The following is a 14,151-nucleotide window of genomic DNA, read 5'->3' as shown; positions in this document are numbered from 1 at the left end:
AAACACTATAGCCGTACCTAATGCTTCTAATGCAGACGCTCCTTCTCCAAGTTATATACCTCCAGGGGGTAATTGTAAAGAGGCAATAATTACAAAAAGGAACTAACTGACACCATCTTCCAAATGCACAGTGATCGGCTGCCCATCTCTTCAGGGGACGGGAGACACTTAAAAACATGTGAAATCAACGTATTAAACACAAGCAGCGCAATACCTCGGCACTTTTCGCTCATTTGCAGTGTATTTCGAGTTCACAGTCAAATTTCTATGCAAGTTACAGCTCAAAAACATAAAAACAACATAACAAAACAGTCTTTTTCAAAGCACGACAAAACTGAAAGGCACTCAAACCTGTCTGTCTGCGAGACTAATAATATTGACCACAGAAAGGACTCACTTTCCCATAAATAGAAGAAGCGCATTTACAAAGAAAGTCTGCTGTACTGCAGGTAAGGGCAACGTAAATATGAATTGCCCGTAGAATCTGAACAGTTATATATTTTTTATGGAGTGGAAAAAGCTATTATTAAATTGTGTAGTGTTGACTGGGTGCAGGAATCTCTGTCCACCACAAGATGTCACTATTGCTCATGCTAAGGGGCAGCAATAAGCGAGGACATTCAATTTAATCTGGTGAAATAAATTTCTAAATGCCACAAAACAGAACTCGCAGGAGAACAGCACGCTGGTATGAGGGCAGATTTGTTTCATTCCACCGGGTTCTTCTTGTGCAGGCGCTGAAAGGACCTAGTTCAAATGTCACTTTTGATCCCAAGCACTGTCAGCAATAACTTCAAAAACAAAGCGTTAATCAATAAGGAGGTACAACGTTTAAAAGTAAAAACCTTGTTACAAGGACCTTGCTCAGAAACAACTGTTTTGAATTCTACGTATACCGGATTGGGCGTGCACAAACAACTTCTGAAGACTCCTTTGAGAATTCTATAAGTTGCAAAGGCTTGCAAGCCTACTCAAGAGACCCTGACAGTGACCCCTTTGTTCTGCTACCTAAAAGCACACTTTCCTTCTAAAAACCCTTTCCGAAATTAAGGTCAGAACAGGAAGCAACAACAGTCTTGTTAAAAATATTTAAACTGCTCGAACGGTTTCCGTGAGTGAGCATTACGATAAAATCTGTGTGTCTGTCCGCATAAAGGTGTGTGTGAATGTATCAAGGTTTGTACTTTCCCAAACAGATCTTTAGGAAAATAGGTGTCAACAGGGTGTAAATTAAGACAGTTTTTTCAAATGTATTAGCTAGTACTTTCAAGGCTGGGTCACGCAACACATCCAGCCCTGACTGCAGCCTGCCGTGGAACTGCCAGAATGCTCAGTAGGGCAGCCCAGCCCTGCACAGAACTGTATAGTCCATAGTATGAATACTAGTAAAGCTGTTTCCATGAGCCAAAAATGTAGGGCTGTAGTGTGAACAAGTTTTGTACAGATGCAGGCAGGATGGGGCAAGGATGGAGCGGCATAAGTTGGGTGTAGGTGAGAGAGCGTAGCTTATATACTATATATTAACATGAAATGTTTATGAACTAATGCATAATAATGCCGCATAGAAAATGTATTAATGTATTTTGCTAAAACGCATGCTTGAAATGTGCCCACGGGGAGTGGCCGCCAATATATAGAGGGACTAATGAAACTGACTAATAATGATGAAATGTTATGTTAAAATATGATTTTGCACTAATTATTAAAGGCTATATGCTAAAGTTCTGCTAATAAATCATTAGGCCTTAGCATGAGTCGAGGCCTAGCTGCCTGACTTTCATATTGAATGTGTTTTTCTAACGTGCAGTGTGCTGACTTGCTGAAGGACATGAACTCTTGTTTTTCCAAAGCTAGAAGATGAACTTAACTGTAGTAGATCCACTGTCATGAAATTCGACTTGCTTAAAGAAAAACTTTAGCTGAATGCAACAGTGTAGACTAATCCCAGGTACAAGGTCGCCTGAATCGGTACAGACAATGGAACCACTGACTGAAGATGTGCAAAGGACCACGAGAGGATAAAATCATACCGGACATTCTACCCCCTGAAGACGTCAATCATAAAGACCAATAAACTACGTGAGAACTGTTATGGGGTGATAAATTTGATGAGATAATTGGTAACCTATTGGTTGGAGATAGTGGGGTGCCAACCCATATCCAATAAGAAATTAGGGGACTGTACAACAAAAAAGGGATAAAAACCTATGACACGGGGAACCATTCAGATCGAGGACGGGGAGACTAGGAGTTAGTTAGGGAGATGCTATTGCTTTGACCCAGACACCGTCACTCTGCATAGACACTTTGCTGTTTGGTTCTTAAAACCATCCTTGCCTTTATATTGCCCGTTTATACTTTACCTCCTTATGAGGGAAGTACCTTTTTACCCTTCTTACCCAACTTGCTGAGTTCCTGACTGATGGCGAATCAACTGATGTCCTGAGGACGAAGACAGAATCTGTATGCTGACCCAATACGGAGGGTAACTATATGACAATGAAATTGTGATGGTCTGTTTGCTTTTCCTTTCTAGGTACCAACTGCTTCTTTTGACAGAGACCTTAGTTAGAGGTTTTCCCAATTGATGTTACTAAAGTGTTTTACATGAAGCCCAACATGCCAATGCTAATTCGAGGTTAGTTAAGGGGTTCATTAATTAGACGCAAATAGAAAAATGACTGAATCTATACTTTGTTGAACAATGCGCTAATGTTACTCTGCTGAGATTTTCTAATATTTGTGATTCTTGCTTTGATAAAATCCTATCAGAGTTGCCATATCGTGACTATGCTAATGTGCTTCTTAGTTTTGAGACTAATAAAGTTACTAGTAGAATTGTAATCAATAGGGAATGAATATCACAAAATCTTACTAAATTGGTGTGGTTATTCATGGTTGAAAGGTCATGGTGGTGCCCTGAGTATTATTAAATGAGTTTGAGTCAAAATGTGTGAGTGAAACCTTCGATGGAGATTTGGCAAGTTCTAAAGTGCACTAGAACTAACCATTGACAAGTCGAGAGTAGGATTTGCGGGTCGAATTCTGCTTGCGTATGCGGGAATTGAGAAAGAGAGAGTAGCGGCCGAGGCTTCAAGTGAAATCTCTGTAAAGTTCTGAAGCGATTGTGTTACCCTTCTTGTAGTAAACCGGCAAATTTGGGTTTTTGTTGTTAAAGGTGCTCGCAATATATTGCATTAGTTTTGTGTGAGGAGGACAAGCCGCAAGACTGTCAGCTGCAGTGTGTGTGTGAGTGTGACGTCAGTTGAGCCGCGCTGGGATAGGTCAGTTGCCGAGAGGGGTCGCGCACGGATTGGCAGCCGTCCGTTAGAGGCAATGGGTTGAGAAAGGTGGGTGAAGAGTGTTCTGGGAAATTAAAGTCACTTCCTGATTATATTCTAAGCAAAAATAAAAGACACAAAGATGAAGTTTTTCAAGGCTTTAAAGTGTGCCTTGAGGGGAGATACATTTATTGCAGCGAATGTAGGGGAGCCTACACCGCCTGAGGGTACTCCAGTTTATATCGTAATGGAGGAGAAGGGAGTCGCGGCATGTCTTTGGTTAAAGCAGTGGTGCAAATTGACAGAGAAGGAGGGATGTTTGGCGTTTCCGGAGCACGGAGCGTTTAATACAAGAATTTTGGAGAATTTGCGGTTGATGTTAAGTGTGCAAAAACCGCCTTCGAGACCAGCTCAGTATGAGGCACTGCAATCTGGGAATTAATGGCCATTTGACAGAGACAGCAAAAATTTGAAAGGAGAATGAAAAGAGCAGAAAAGACGTTAGCTGAGGCTAGATGGGATAACGAGACCAGGATGTGAAGAAGGGGAATAGTTGACTGACTTAAGATGTTTCCGGCAATAACTCAAGAAGATGAGACACAGGGAAAGAAAGCTACTTGTAAGACAGACAAGGGGTCTAGTAAAACAAAGGAGACGCAGAGGTCTTGGTTAGATGAAGATGACTCGGACGATGAAGAGTTTCTTAATCAGTTGTTACATGATCGCCTGCCACCATATGCCATAAATGACAATACGCAGAGCACTAGTGTGGGTCCTGAAGGTCTGGCACAAAATAAGGGAATAACAAATACAGTGCAGACAAATGATACAGTTCTGATCCAAAATGGTGTCAGTGTACCCACTGCTCCAGACACGCAGATACAGTTGCAACCTCCGCAGATTCAGAGGCTCTATCCAGATGACCCAGTATTAGAGACAACTACAAGTTTGATGGTGCCGCCTGATCCAGTATATACGAGATCAAAGTTAGTAAAGATTGAGCCAACTCCACAATTGCTTCCCCAGCAACAGGTGGTTCAGAGTTACACTTCTGTTGTAAGACTGCAGTCAGTAGCTGCAGCACCCATGATAAATCAAGCTATGGGAGTTAATGCTCCGCAGGGTTTGGGAATTGGACAGTCACCAGCAGCTATATCATTGCCAATTACTGTTGGTCCACCAGTACCGCTGTATGCGCAAGGTAAGCCTGGCATATGTGATCAGGAAGTAACGACCCAGGAGGCGATGAGAGGAGGGTCTACCGGAAACTTACAGGGAACGACACAGGGAGGACATTCAACAGAAGGATCTAGGTCCTTGTTAGATTTTAGTCCGATTGGGGTTCCTTTGGAGACTATGAGGCAAGCAGGATTAGGTATGCTAACCCCACAGATAATGAGTACAAATACGACACAGACACCATTGGTACAGTCTGGAAATGTCTCGTTGCAAGGCTTGACAGCGCAGCAACTGAATGAGTGGTTAGACAAGCTCAACACTCCGCAGACTACTACAGTGACCGCGGAGAAGTCAGAGAGAGACAAATAACTGAGAGTGAACAGATTATAGATGTACACAGAAGCAGAATTGAGATACCTATGCCCCAAGATAACCAGAGAAGTGAGCAAGGTGCATCAGAGGTTGGCGAACCTGGCAGATAAATACGGCATAGACATAGAAAGTAATGTACTTTTAAAGAGGAGCTACAGGTTAGGCTTTGAGCCTAAGGTCTTTGAACACATGAGATCTACCGGAATGAAAGCACATCTTAAAGAGATATTTCAGAGTGCTCAGATTTGGGGAGCATTAGAAAAGTGGGAAGGCAGATGGGCAAAGAAAAGAGATAAAGAGAAAGGCGATGGTCCGGAACCAAAACAGGCTAAAACCGCACCGGCCACGGGGACAATAAAGATGTTACCAATGAGAGAAACAGCCGGAGGGGTTTTAGTCCATGTACCGTGGTCTAGAGGTGACAGCCTGTCATTCACAAATGATTATCCCAGGTTGAGGGAGAAGCCGATAGAGTGGTATCAGTAGACAGACAGGTTTGTGAAGTTTGTGAAATGTCTCTGGGAAGACTTAAATACCCTGTTTGAGATTATAGTTCCACCTGACTTATGGCTTGAGTGCAAGGGAGGTGTGGACTGGCCGACAGAGGAGCCGGCAAGGGATAAGGTTACTGGAGCACCATCGAATGAGGTGATGATGTATTATCATAAAGTGATTGAGTTCCTGAAGCAGAAAGTGTCGCCGAAAGTCACCGATTGGCAGAAAATTGATCAAACCTCACAGGAAGCCAAAGAGTCGATCCATGCTTACTATGAGAGGTTGTTGAAGGCATTCAAACACTATAGTGGTACTGAGGTCATAGAACCGAAAGACATGAATCATCTTGTGTTCAGATTTGTTGAAGGGCTGAGACCGGAGATTAGTCAGATGATTAAGAATCATTTGATCTGTTGGCAAGCGAAGCCGATTGATGAGGTGTTGCAGTATGCGAAATACTGTAGTGACGAGATTGAGCTGAAACAGAGAAAGTTGAAGGAGAAAGTGATGGTGATGCAAATTAAGGCAGCGCAGGCAGGAATGCAGGGAAACGGAATTCAGCAGATGGTACAGCAGCAACTGCAGGGAAATGGAATGTTTCAGGCGCAACCAAGAGGACAAGGAGGTTTTGTGAACAGGGGTCCGGATATTAATACTGTTGTGGTTCAAAATGATGTGCAGGGGATGAAAAAAGTGACGCCATGTCATGCGTGCAGGGGCGTGGGGCACTGGAAGCGGGATTGTCCAATGGTGGTGCAGGATGGTGGTGTTCAACAAAGCAATGATGTCAGTACATTTCAAAATGTGAGGGGTCCAAAAGTGAGGGGTCAAAATCAGAACTTCCATAATAACATGGTTCAGATGCAGGGGTTACAGCCCATGCAACAGATACAAATGCCACGTGTTCAACCAGCATAAGTGCAACAAGTACAACTGCAGATTCCCATGGTACCTAGACAGCAAATGCAGATACCATTAGCTCCAACGGGACAGCAACAGGTGATGCTTCCAAAACAGGTCACAGGTCAAACAATGAGTCAAAATAACACAGTACAACAGTTCCCATTGCGTAGTGAGGATGGAATAAACAATGAATGGTCGGATGATTGTTCAGACAGTGAGGAGTGCAGGCTTGCAGGGTCCTTAGAGGTAGATCAGAGGGGTCCCTATGTAGAGGGAAAGGTGATGGGACATAAGGTTTCGTTCCTAGTTGATACAGGAGCTACACGCTCCACAGTCAGAAGTGCAGAGGTTCCGAAGTTCCCACTTTTGGGGCGTACTATAAGGGTGGTAGGAGTAGCAAATAAATTCCTGACAAACCCAATTACAGATCTGGTCCAAGTTGAGATTGGTAACTTCCAGGGATTACATAAATTTGTGGTCTGTGATTCAAGTCCCGTATCCCTACTGGGAAGAGACTTACTGTGCAAAACGAGGTGTTCAATAATCTGTTCCAATGAAGGGATTGAAGTGCAAACGAACAGTGATGATGAAGGGGACGATGTTCAGATCTCTGAGCTAGAGATGGAGATGGTAAATGAGGAATACCCTTTGATAACTTTATTCCCAATGCTCACAGTGAACGACTTACCAGCTGATTTGCGGGGAACAGTGACAGAAAAGGTGTGGGACCTGACAGGAAAAGAAGTGGGACTAATAAAAGGAGTAGAACCGGTCAAAATAGAGGTAAAGCCAAATGCAGTGTTCCTCAGATACCACAATACCATATGGCACAAGATGTCCTTAAACAAGTGACGCAGATAATTGCAGACTTTGTGAAGCAAGTGGTTCTGAAAGAAGTATTGAGCAGCCCGTGTAATTCACCAAAAATGGGTTTGAAAAAGCACTGTGAGAAGGTTCGAATTGTTCAAGATTTGAGGAAAATAAATGAGATTGTGGTAAAATGTTGCCCCATAGTGCCAAATCCAGCAGTGATTTTGTTTCAGGTTCCGTGTGATGCAGAGTGGTTCACAGTAGTGGATCTGTCACAAGCGTTCTTTTCTATAGTTGGTGCAGAATTCCTCAAGGGTTTTCTGATTCGCCTTCCATCTTCAATCAGATATTGAAGAAGGATTTGGAGTCGTTAGAATTGCCTTTCAGTTTGACTCTAGTACAGTACATTGATGATTTGTTAATTGCGTCCAGGACAAAAGATGACTGCAGGTACGACACAATTGCCTTGCTAAATCATTTGGGAAAGAATAGACATAAAGTGTCCCCAAAGAAGCTGCAATACTGTCAGAAAGAGGTGAAATACTTAGGTCACCTGATTGAAAAGGGGTCTAGAAGAATATCCAAAGAGAGAGTGATAGCCATACTGCAGATGAATCCCCTGACAACAAAGAGAGATGTCAGGATGTTCCTGGGAATAGTGGGCTACTGTCGTCAGTGGATCCCCAACTTCTCGATTATCTCTAAACCTTTAGTGAGGTTGACCGTTAAGGAAGTTCAGGATGGCCCGGGTGTCATAACCATGTCTGAAAAAGAGATTAAGGCATTCATGGAATTGAGGGAAAGTATGTGCAGGGCACCAGCTTTAGGTATGCCTGATTACACAAAGCCTTTTGTACTGTTTTGTCATGAACGTGATGCTTGTTCTTTGTCTGTCCTGACACAGGTCCATGGATGTGCAAACCGCCCAGTAACATATTTTTCAGCTACTTTGGACCCAGTCGCAGCAGCCTTACCAGGTTGTTTGCGCGCAGTTGAAGCAGTTGGTCAAAGCCTCACGCAGTGGGAAGGTATAGTGATGGGACATCCTTTAACAGTAATGGTGCCTCATTCAGTTGAAATCCTGTTGACCCGAACAAAGACGCAACACATGACAAATGCGTGGCTTACCAAATACGAGACAATTATACGGGGGTCACCTAATGTTTCTCGGAAACGATATACTGTATTGAACCCGGCAACTTTGCTTCCTATTGAAAATGCAGACATTGATGATGCTGAGGAAGTCGAACATGATTGTCTTGAGGTAACAGATCTGTGCACCAAACCAAGACCTGACATTAAAGATACCCAATTGGAGGAAAATTATTACATTATGTTTGTTGATGGTTCATGCCTGAGGGATGCAGTAGGAGTACTGAGGGCTGGATATGCCGTGTGTACAATCACCGGTATCTTAGAAGCTTCCTGGCTCGAAAGAGTACACTCTGCTCAAGTGGCTGAATTAGTTGCTCCTACTAGGGCATGTCACGCAGCTGAAAACCTGAAAGTCACTATCTATACTGACAGCAGATACGGATTTGGAATCGTGCATGATTTTGGCCAACTATGGTCACAGAGGGGTTTCATGACCCCTTCCGGTTCACCAGTGAAAAATGGCGAGAAAAATAAAGATTTGTTGCACGCGATTCAGTTACCTCTTGAAATTGCCATGGTGAAATGCAATGCCCATGGTAAGTCACAAGACTTTGTCAATGGGAAATGGATTTGCAGATGAAGTCGCAAGGTTTTGTGCATTGAACTGTATATTGTTTCGAGATCAGTGGGAATTGTGACCTGAAACTGAAAATGAAACATGCACAGCATATGCATTAAGAGTAGTTGACACTTTAGATGAGTTAAAATCCTTGCAGGGACGTGCCGGTAAAGAGGAGAAACGTTCCTGGCAGAGAATGCAATGCGTACAGAGGTCTGATGACTTGTGGGTCTCAGAGGAAGGGAAAATGGTTTTGCCAAACAGTCTTTTGTCTCAGTTTGCAAGGTTTTACCATAGTCAAGCACATGTTGGGAGAGACTCAATGACCAGGTTATTCAAAATCGATTGGTTCAATCCGAAATTCAAACAAGCTGCAGAGGTTATCTGTCACGGGTGCATCATCTGTCAGCAGATGAATGCAGGAAAAGGGACTGTGGTGAATATGAGCCACGTTGGGAGAGCAGGTGGTCCATTTAGCAGAATGCAGATGGATTTCATTGAGATGCCTGTGTGTGGAGGACTCAGGTACGTGTTGGTGATTGTGTGCGTTTTCAGTCACTTGATTGAAGCTTACCCTACACATAGGAATGACAGCCTCGCAGTAGTGAAACTGCTGCTTAGGGAGCTAATACCACGTTTCGGGTTTCCGATCTCTTTAGAATCAGATAGGGGCAGACACTTCGACAATGAGGTGATTAAGCTCTTATGTGCTGCATTGAACATTGAATAGAAGTTGCATTGTAGCTATCGCCCTGAAGCATCAGGACTAGTGGAGCAGATGAATGGTACCTCTTCAAGTCGAGAATGGCAAAGATGTGCCCAGCTACCAATCTGAAATTGCCAGATGCATTGCCCTTAGTGCTAATGTCAATAAGAAACACACCTGACAAGAAAACAGGACTATCTCCTCACGAGATTCTTATGGGTCGAGCTATGAGATTGCCTGCAGTGCCTGCAAATGCTCTTGTGAATATCACGGATGATATGGTGTTGGACTACTGCAAGGGTCTGGCTGACGAGGTCCACTCTTTCTCTCACTAGGTGGAGGCTACCACATTGCCACCGATAAATGATCCAGCTCACACCCTGAAAGCCAGTGACTGGGTTGTTGTCAAGAAACACGTGAGGAAGTCGTGTTTGGAGCCACGTTAGAAGGGGCCATATCAAGTAATACTGACAACTACCACAGCTGTGAAGTGTGCAGGTCTTCCGAATTGGATACATGCCAGTCACACAAAGAAGGTGACGTGTCCAACTGATGAGGAACTTGAATTGTCCAAAACAACAGCTGCAGAGAAGGAAGTCTCAGGGCCGGAGAGCATTCAAAGGGGAACTGACACTGAAGGAGAGCCTGCTAAGGACGGCTTAGTCACTCAAACAGTAAACGAGTTCCAGAGGAGCGACAGTGAGCCTATCTCAGCTTAGGCAACACGGGAACCGAGACAAAGAGAGGTTCTCCCAGAAGCAGACGGATACAGGTTTGAAGTTGAGCCCATAACAGACCCTGAAGGCGAAGGAAGTGAGGCAGAGGGAGGTGCAGGTGTTCTGACTCCTCCTGAGCCGCTTGCAGGTCCATCAAGAGAAAACACCATAGCACAAGAGGAGGGTGCTGATTAACCTCCTGTAAGGCCAAGGAGAAAGAAAACACTTAAAGAGATAACTGGCTGGAGTCACAAGCTGCAGGGGAGAAAGTGATCCCTAATGACACAATAAAGGAAGAAGTTGATACAACCAGGAAAGAAGATCTCAGTGAAGGAGAGTTGCAGGGTGACCGCAAACTGAAAAGAAAGAGTCGCAAACAGAAGGTACGCAGGTCCTGAATGGGCGTATGCAACATCAGCTGAATGTCAACAAGAATTCTTGGCATTCTGTTTTGATCGAGAGGTTCCAGGTCAATACTACGGCACCTGAATTCAACCTTAGAAAGAGACTGTGTTAAACTGAAATTGAAAGCTGAAAAGCTGAGAAAAAAGACTGATAAATTACTGGATGTGAAACTGATAACCTGAATTGACTTTGAACTGCTAAACTTGATTTGACAAAAGGGTCCTGGAGTGAGGGAAACGCTGTAAATACTGGCTGAGAAAGAGAGACTTTGCATAGAAAATAGAAAAAAAAGGAGCTTTTTATATCGTTCTCAAGTTGATTGTTTGCTTTGTATTAGTCTACCTTCTGGTTCTATACAGATCATGAGTTACACTAGAGATAGTAGTAGTAAGGGTAGGACTCGTGCATGTTTAACTGTTGGTGTGGGAATTATGTGTGCAATAATAATTATAAGTGTGATTGTGGGAATGCCATTGGTGGATAAGAAAGTGACTAACAATATTTCAACTCCTGTAACTGCTACACTAACACCGTGGGAGAAGTTTCAGCAGGTTACTAAATACTTGCATGAGGGAACAAATTCTAAAGGGGAACTATCTACTAACGTCTTCTATCGCTTGCTGAATGAGTATGTTGACACAATGGATGTGAGAAATTGCTAGGTGTGTACAAAGATTCCTTCATCAGTACAAGAAGGGGTTACTTATCATAGTCTGCCGCTCACCTACAGAAAAAGCTGTAGTTTGCTATTAACAAGATTCTATAATCAAGAACATGTGCAATACTTCTGTTCTAACTTAGACGTAGTGTTTTCCTTTGTGCCCGTAATTGAGTTTCTAAACAAATTAGCTAGAGAATACAGCATAAAATTAGTTAGGGGTTTCTTTGAGCCGACACTGACATTTGGAACAGCTTATGCGCACCGCAATAATCTAACCTGCTTACTAACATCTGTAGAGAAATGCTTCTTAGATCACACTGATGAGAGACGAAAAGCACTAAAAGAAAGGCTAGAAAAGGGATTAGAAAAACGCACGTTTGCAAATGATTATGCTTACACCGCAATAAAGACACTGGGTAAACTAGCTATAGACGCACTGCATGTAGGTAGGCTTTGTATATATATAGGCCAAAATCTGAGCTTGATACTTTATTTTTGGGATTGAGTGAGTGCAGGCATGTGTTTTTGTTTCAGAGTAAGTGGACGTTCATGTTAAATGGACAGGATCCAGCGATCCCTGGGATCTATTATATATGTGGACTTAATGCTTATTACCGTCTCCCTAAGGGATAGTATGAGATGTTATTTGGGAATAGTTTTCCCAAAGATCTACCAGATTGATGACTTAAAGCAAATTCCTAAAATGTCTGAATTACATCACGCTAGACAAGAGAGAGAGACAGCGGCTGCTGTCGTAGGTGACATATTTGGAGCCATAATTCCTTCAGTAGAGGTTATCTTAAACTCCATAAAGATTTGAAAGTTGTCTACTATTGTGGATAACATGCTGACAAACTTCACAGGGGTTATACTCCTGATGGATACTAAACTTGCTGTGGAGAGGGCTATGACTCTTCAAAACCGGCTTGCTTTAGACATTCTTTTAGGAAAGAATGGCGGAGTCTGTAAGATGCTTAATGAGTGCCATTGTTGTGCATTCATTTCTAACAATAGTAATAAGATTAGAGGTATGCTTACTAACTTAACAAGAGACAGTGCAGATTTAAAGTAGCTGAAGGAACCTGGAGTGTGGGAAAAGGTTGGGAAAGGAATCACCAAAGTAGGGAACTGGTTCAGTAGTATTTGGAATGGGGTGCTAGGGGGTATACTGATTGTTTTAACTTGTCTATTGGGACTATGGTTATCATGCAAAATTAGTAAAAGAATCAAAAGAAATTTGGCAAAACGAAATAAAAGAAAAGAAGAAAAGGAGAAAATGTTCAAAGAAATTTGGGAAATATCACATAAGGAGGAAGAAATTGAAATGCGTACTCTGAAGAAAATGAAAGGTTGTGAAGGGAACGGTTTTGTGTGATGACAAGTGTCATCAGAGGAGGGACTGAGAGAGAGCGTAGCTTAAATACTATATATTAACATGAAATGTTTATGAACTAATGCATAATAATGCCGCATAGAAAATGTATTAATGTATTTTGCTAAAACGCGTGCTTGAAATGTGCCCACGGGGAGTGGTCGCCAATATATACGGGGACTAATGAAACTGACTAATGATGATGAAAAGTTTTATTAAAATATGATTTTGCACTAATTATTAAAGGCTATATGCTAAAGTTCTGCTAATAAATCATTAGGCCTTAGTTAGCATGAGTCGAGGCCTAGCTGCCTGACTTTCATATTAAATGTGTTTTTCTAACGTGCAGTGTGCTGACTTGCTGAAGGACATGAACTCTTGTTTTTCCAAAGCTAGAAGATGAATGTAACTGTAGTAGACCCATTCTCGTGAAATTCAACTTGCTTAAAGAAACATTTTAGCTGAATGCAACAGTGTAGACTAATCCCAGGTACAAGGTCGCTGAACCGGTGCAGACAATGGAACCACTGACTGAAGATGTGCAAAGAACCACAAGAGGATGAAATCATACCGGACATTCTACCCGCTGAAGATGTCAATCATAAGGACCAATAAACTACGTGAGAACTGTTATGTGGTGAAAAATTTGATGAGATAATTGGTAACCTATTGGTTGGAGATACTGGGGTGCCAACCCCTATCCAATGAGAAATTAGGGGACTGTACAACGAAAAAGGGATAAAAACCTATGACACGGGGAACCATTCAGATCGAGAACGGGGAGACTAGGAGTTAGTTAGGGAGATGCTATTGTGAATTACTTTGACCCAGACACTTTGTCACTCTGCATAGAGACTTTGCTGTTTGGTTCTTAAAACCATCCTTGCCCTTATATTGCCCGTTTATACTTTACCTCCTTATGAGGGAAGTACCTTTTTACCCTCTTACCCGACTTGCTGAGTTCCTGGCTGATGGCGAATCAACTGATGTCCTGAGGACGAAGACAGAATCTGTATGCTGACCCAATACGGAGGGTAACTATATGACAATGAAATTGTGATTGCCTGTTTGCTTTTCCTTTCTAGGTACCAACTGCTTCTTTTGACAGAGACCTTAGTTAGAGGTTTTCCAAATTGATGTTACTAAATTGTTTTGCATGAAGCCCAACATGCCAATGCTAATTCGAGGTTAGTTAAGGGGTTCATTAATTAGACGCAAATAGACAAATGACTGAATCTATACTTTGTTGAACAATGCGCTAACGTTACTCTGCTGAGATTGATCTATATTGACGTCGTGTTATGTTCTAATATTCGTGATTCTTGCTTTGATTAAATCATATCAGAGTTGCCATATCGTGACTATGCTAACGTGCTTCTTGGTTTTGAGATTAATAAACTTACTAGTAGAATTGTAATCAATAGGAAATAAATATCCCAAAATCTTACTAAACTGGTGTGGTTATTCATGGCTGAAAGGTCATGGTGGTGTCCTGAGTATTATTAAATGACTTTGACTAAATCGAATTGCTTTGTTA

At 42.4% G+C, this 14,151-nt stretch overlaps 1 protein-coding gene across 8 annotated transcripts in view; it reads right to left on the bottom strand.

The window, feature by feature from the left end:
- PTPRK (protein tyrosine phosphatase receptor type K) overlaps positions 1 to 14,151 on the bottom strand; it is a 1,183,996-nt gene that overhangs the window by 175,112 nt on the left and 994,733 nt on the right. The window contains exon 15 of one of the 8 annotated variants that reach the window (XM_069234836.1): positions 18 to 59. The exons of the other annotated variants lie outside the window; for them this stretch is intronic. Coding sequence (XP_069090937.1) covers positions 18 to 59 — 42 coding nt within the window. The remainder of the gene's footprint in view (positions 1 to 17; positions 60 to 14,151) is intronic. 8 annotated transcript variants of the gene reach the window in all.

The sequence above is a fragment of the Pleurodeles waltl genome, chromosome 5, assembly GCF_031143425.1.
Source record: "Pleurodeles waltl isolate 20211129_DDA chromosome 5, aPleWal1.hap1.20221129, whole genome shotgun sequence".
Lineage (NCBI taxonomy): Eukaryota > Metazoa > Chordata > Amphibia > Caudata > Salamandridae > Pleurodeles > Pleurodeles waltl.
Note: the sequence above shows the minus strand (reverse complement) of the source record. Positions and strands in the feature narration are given on the sequence as shown.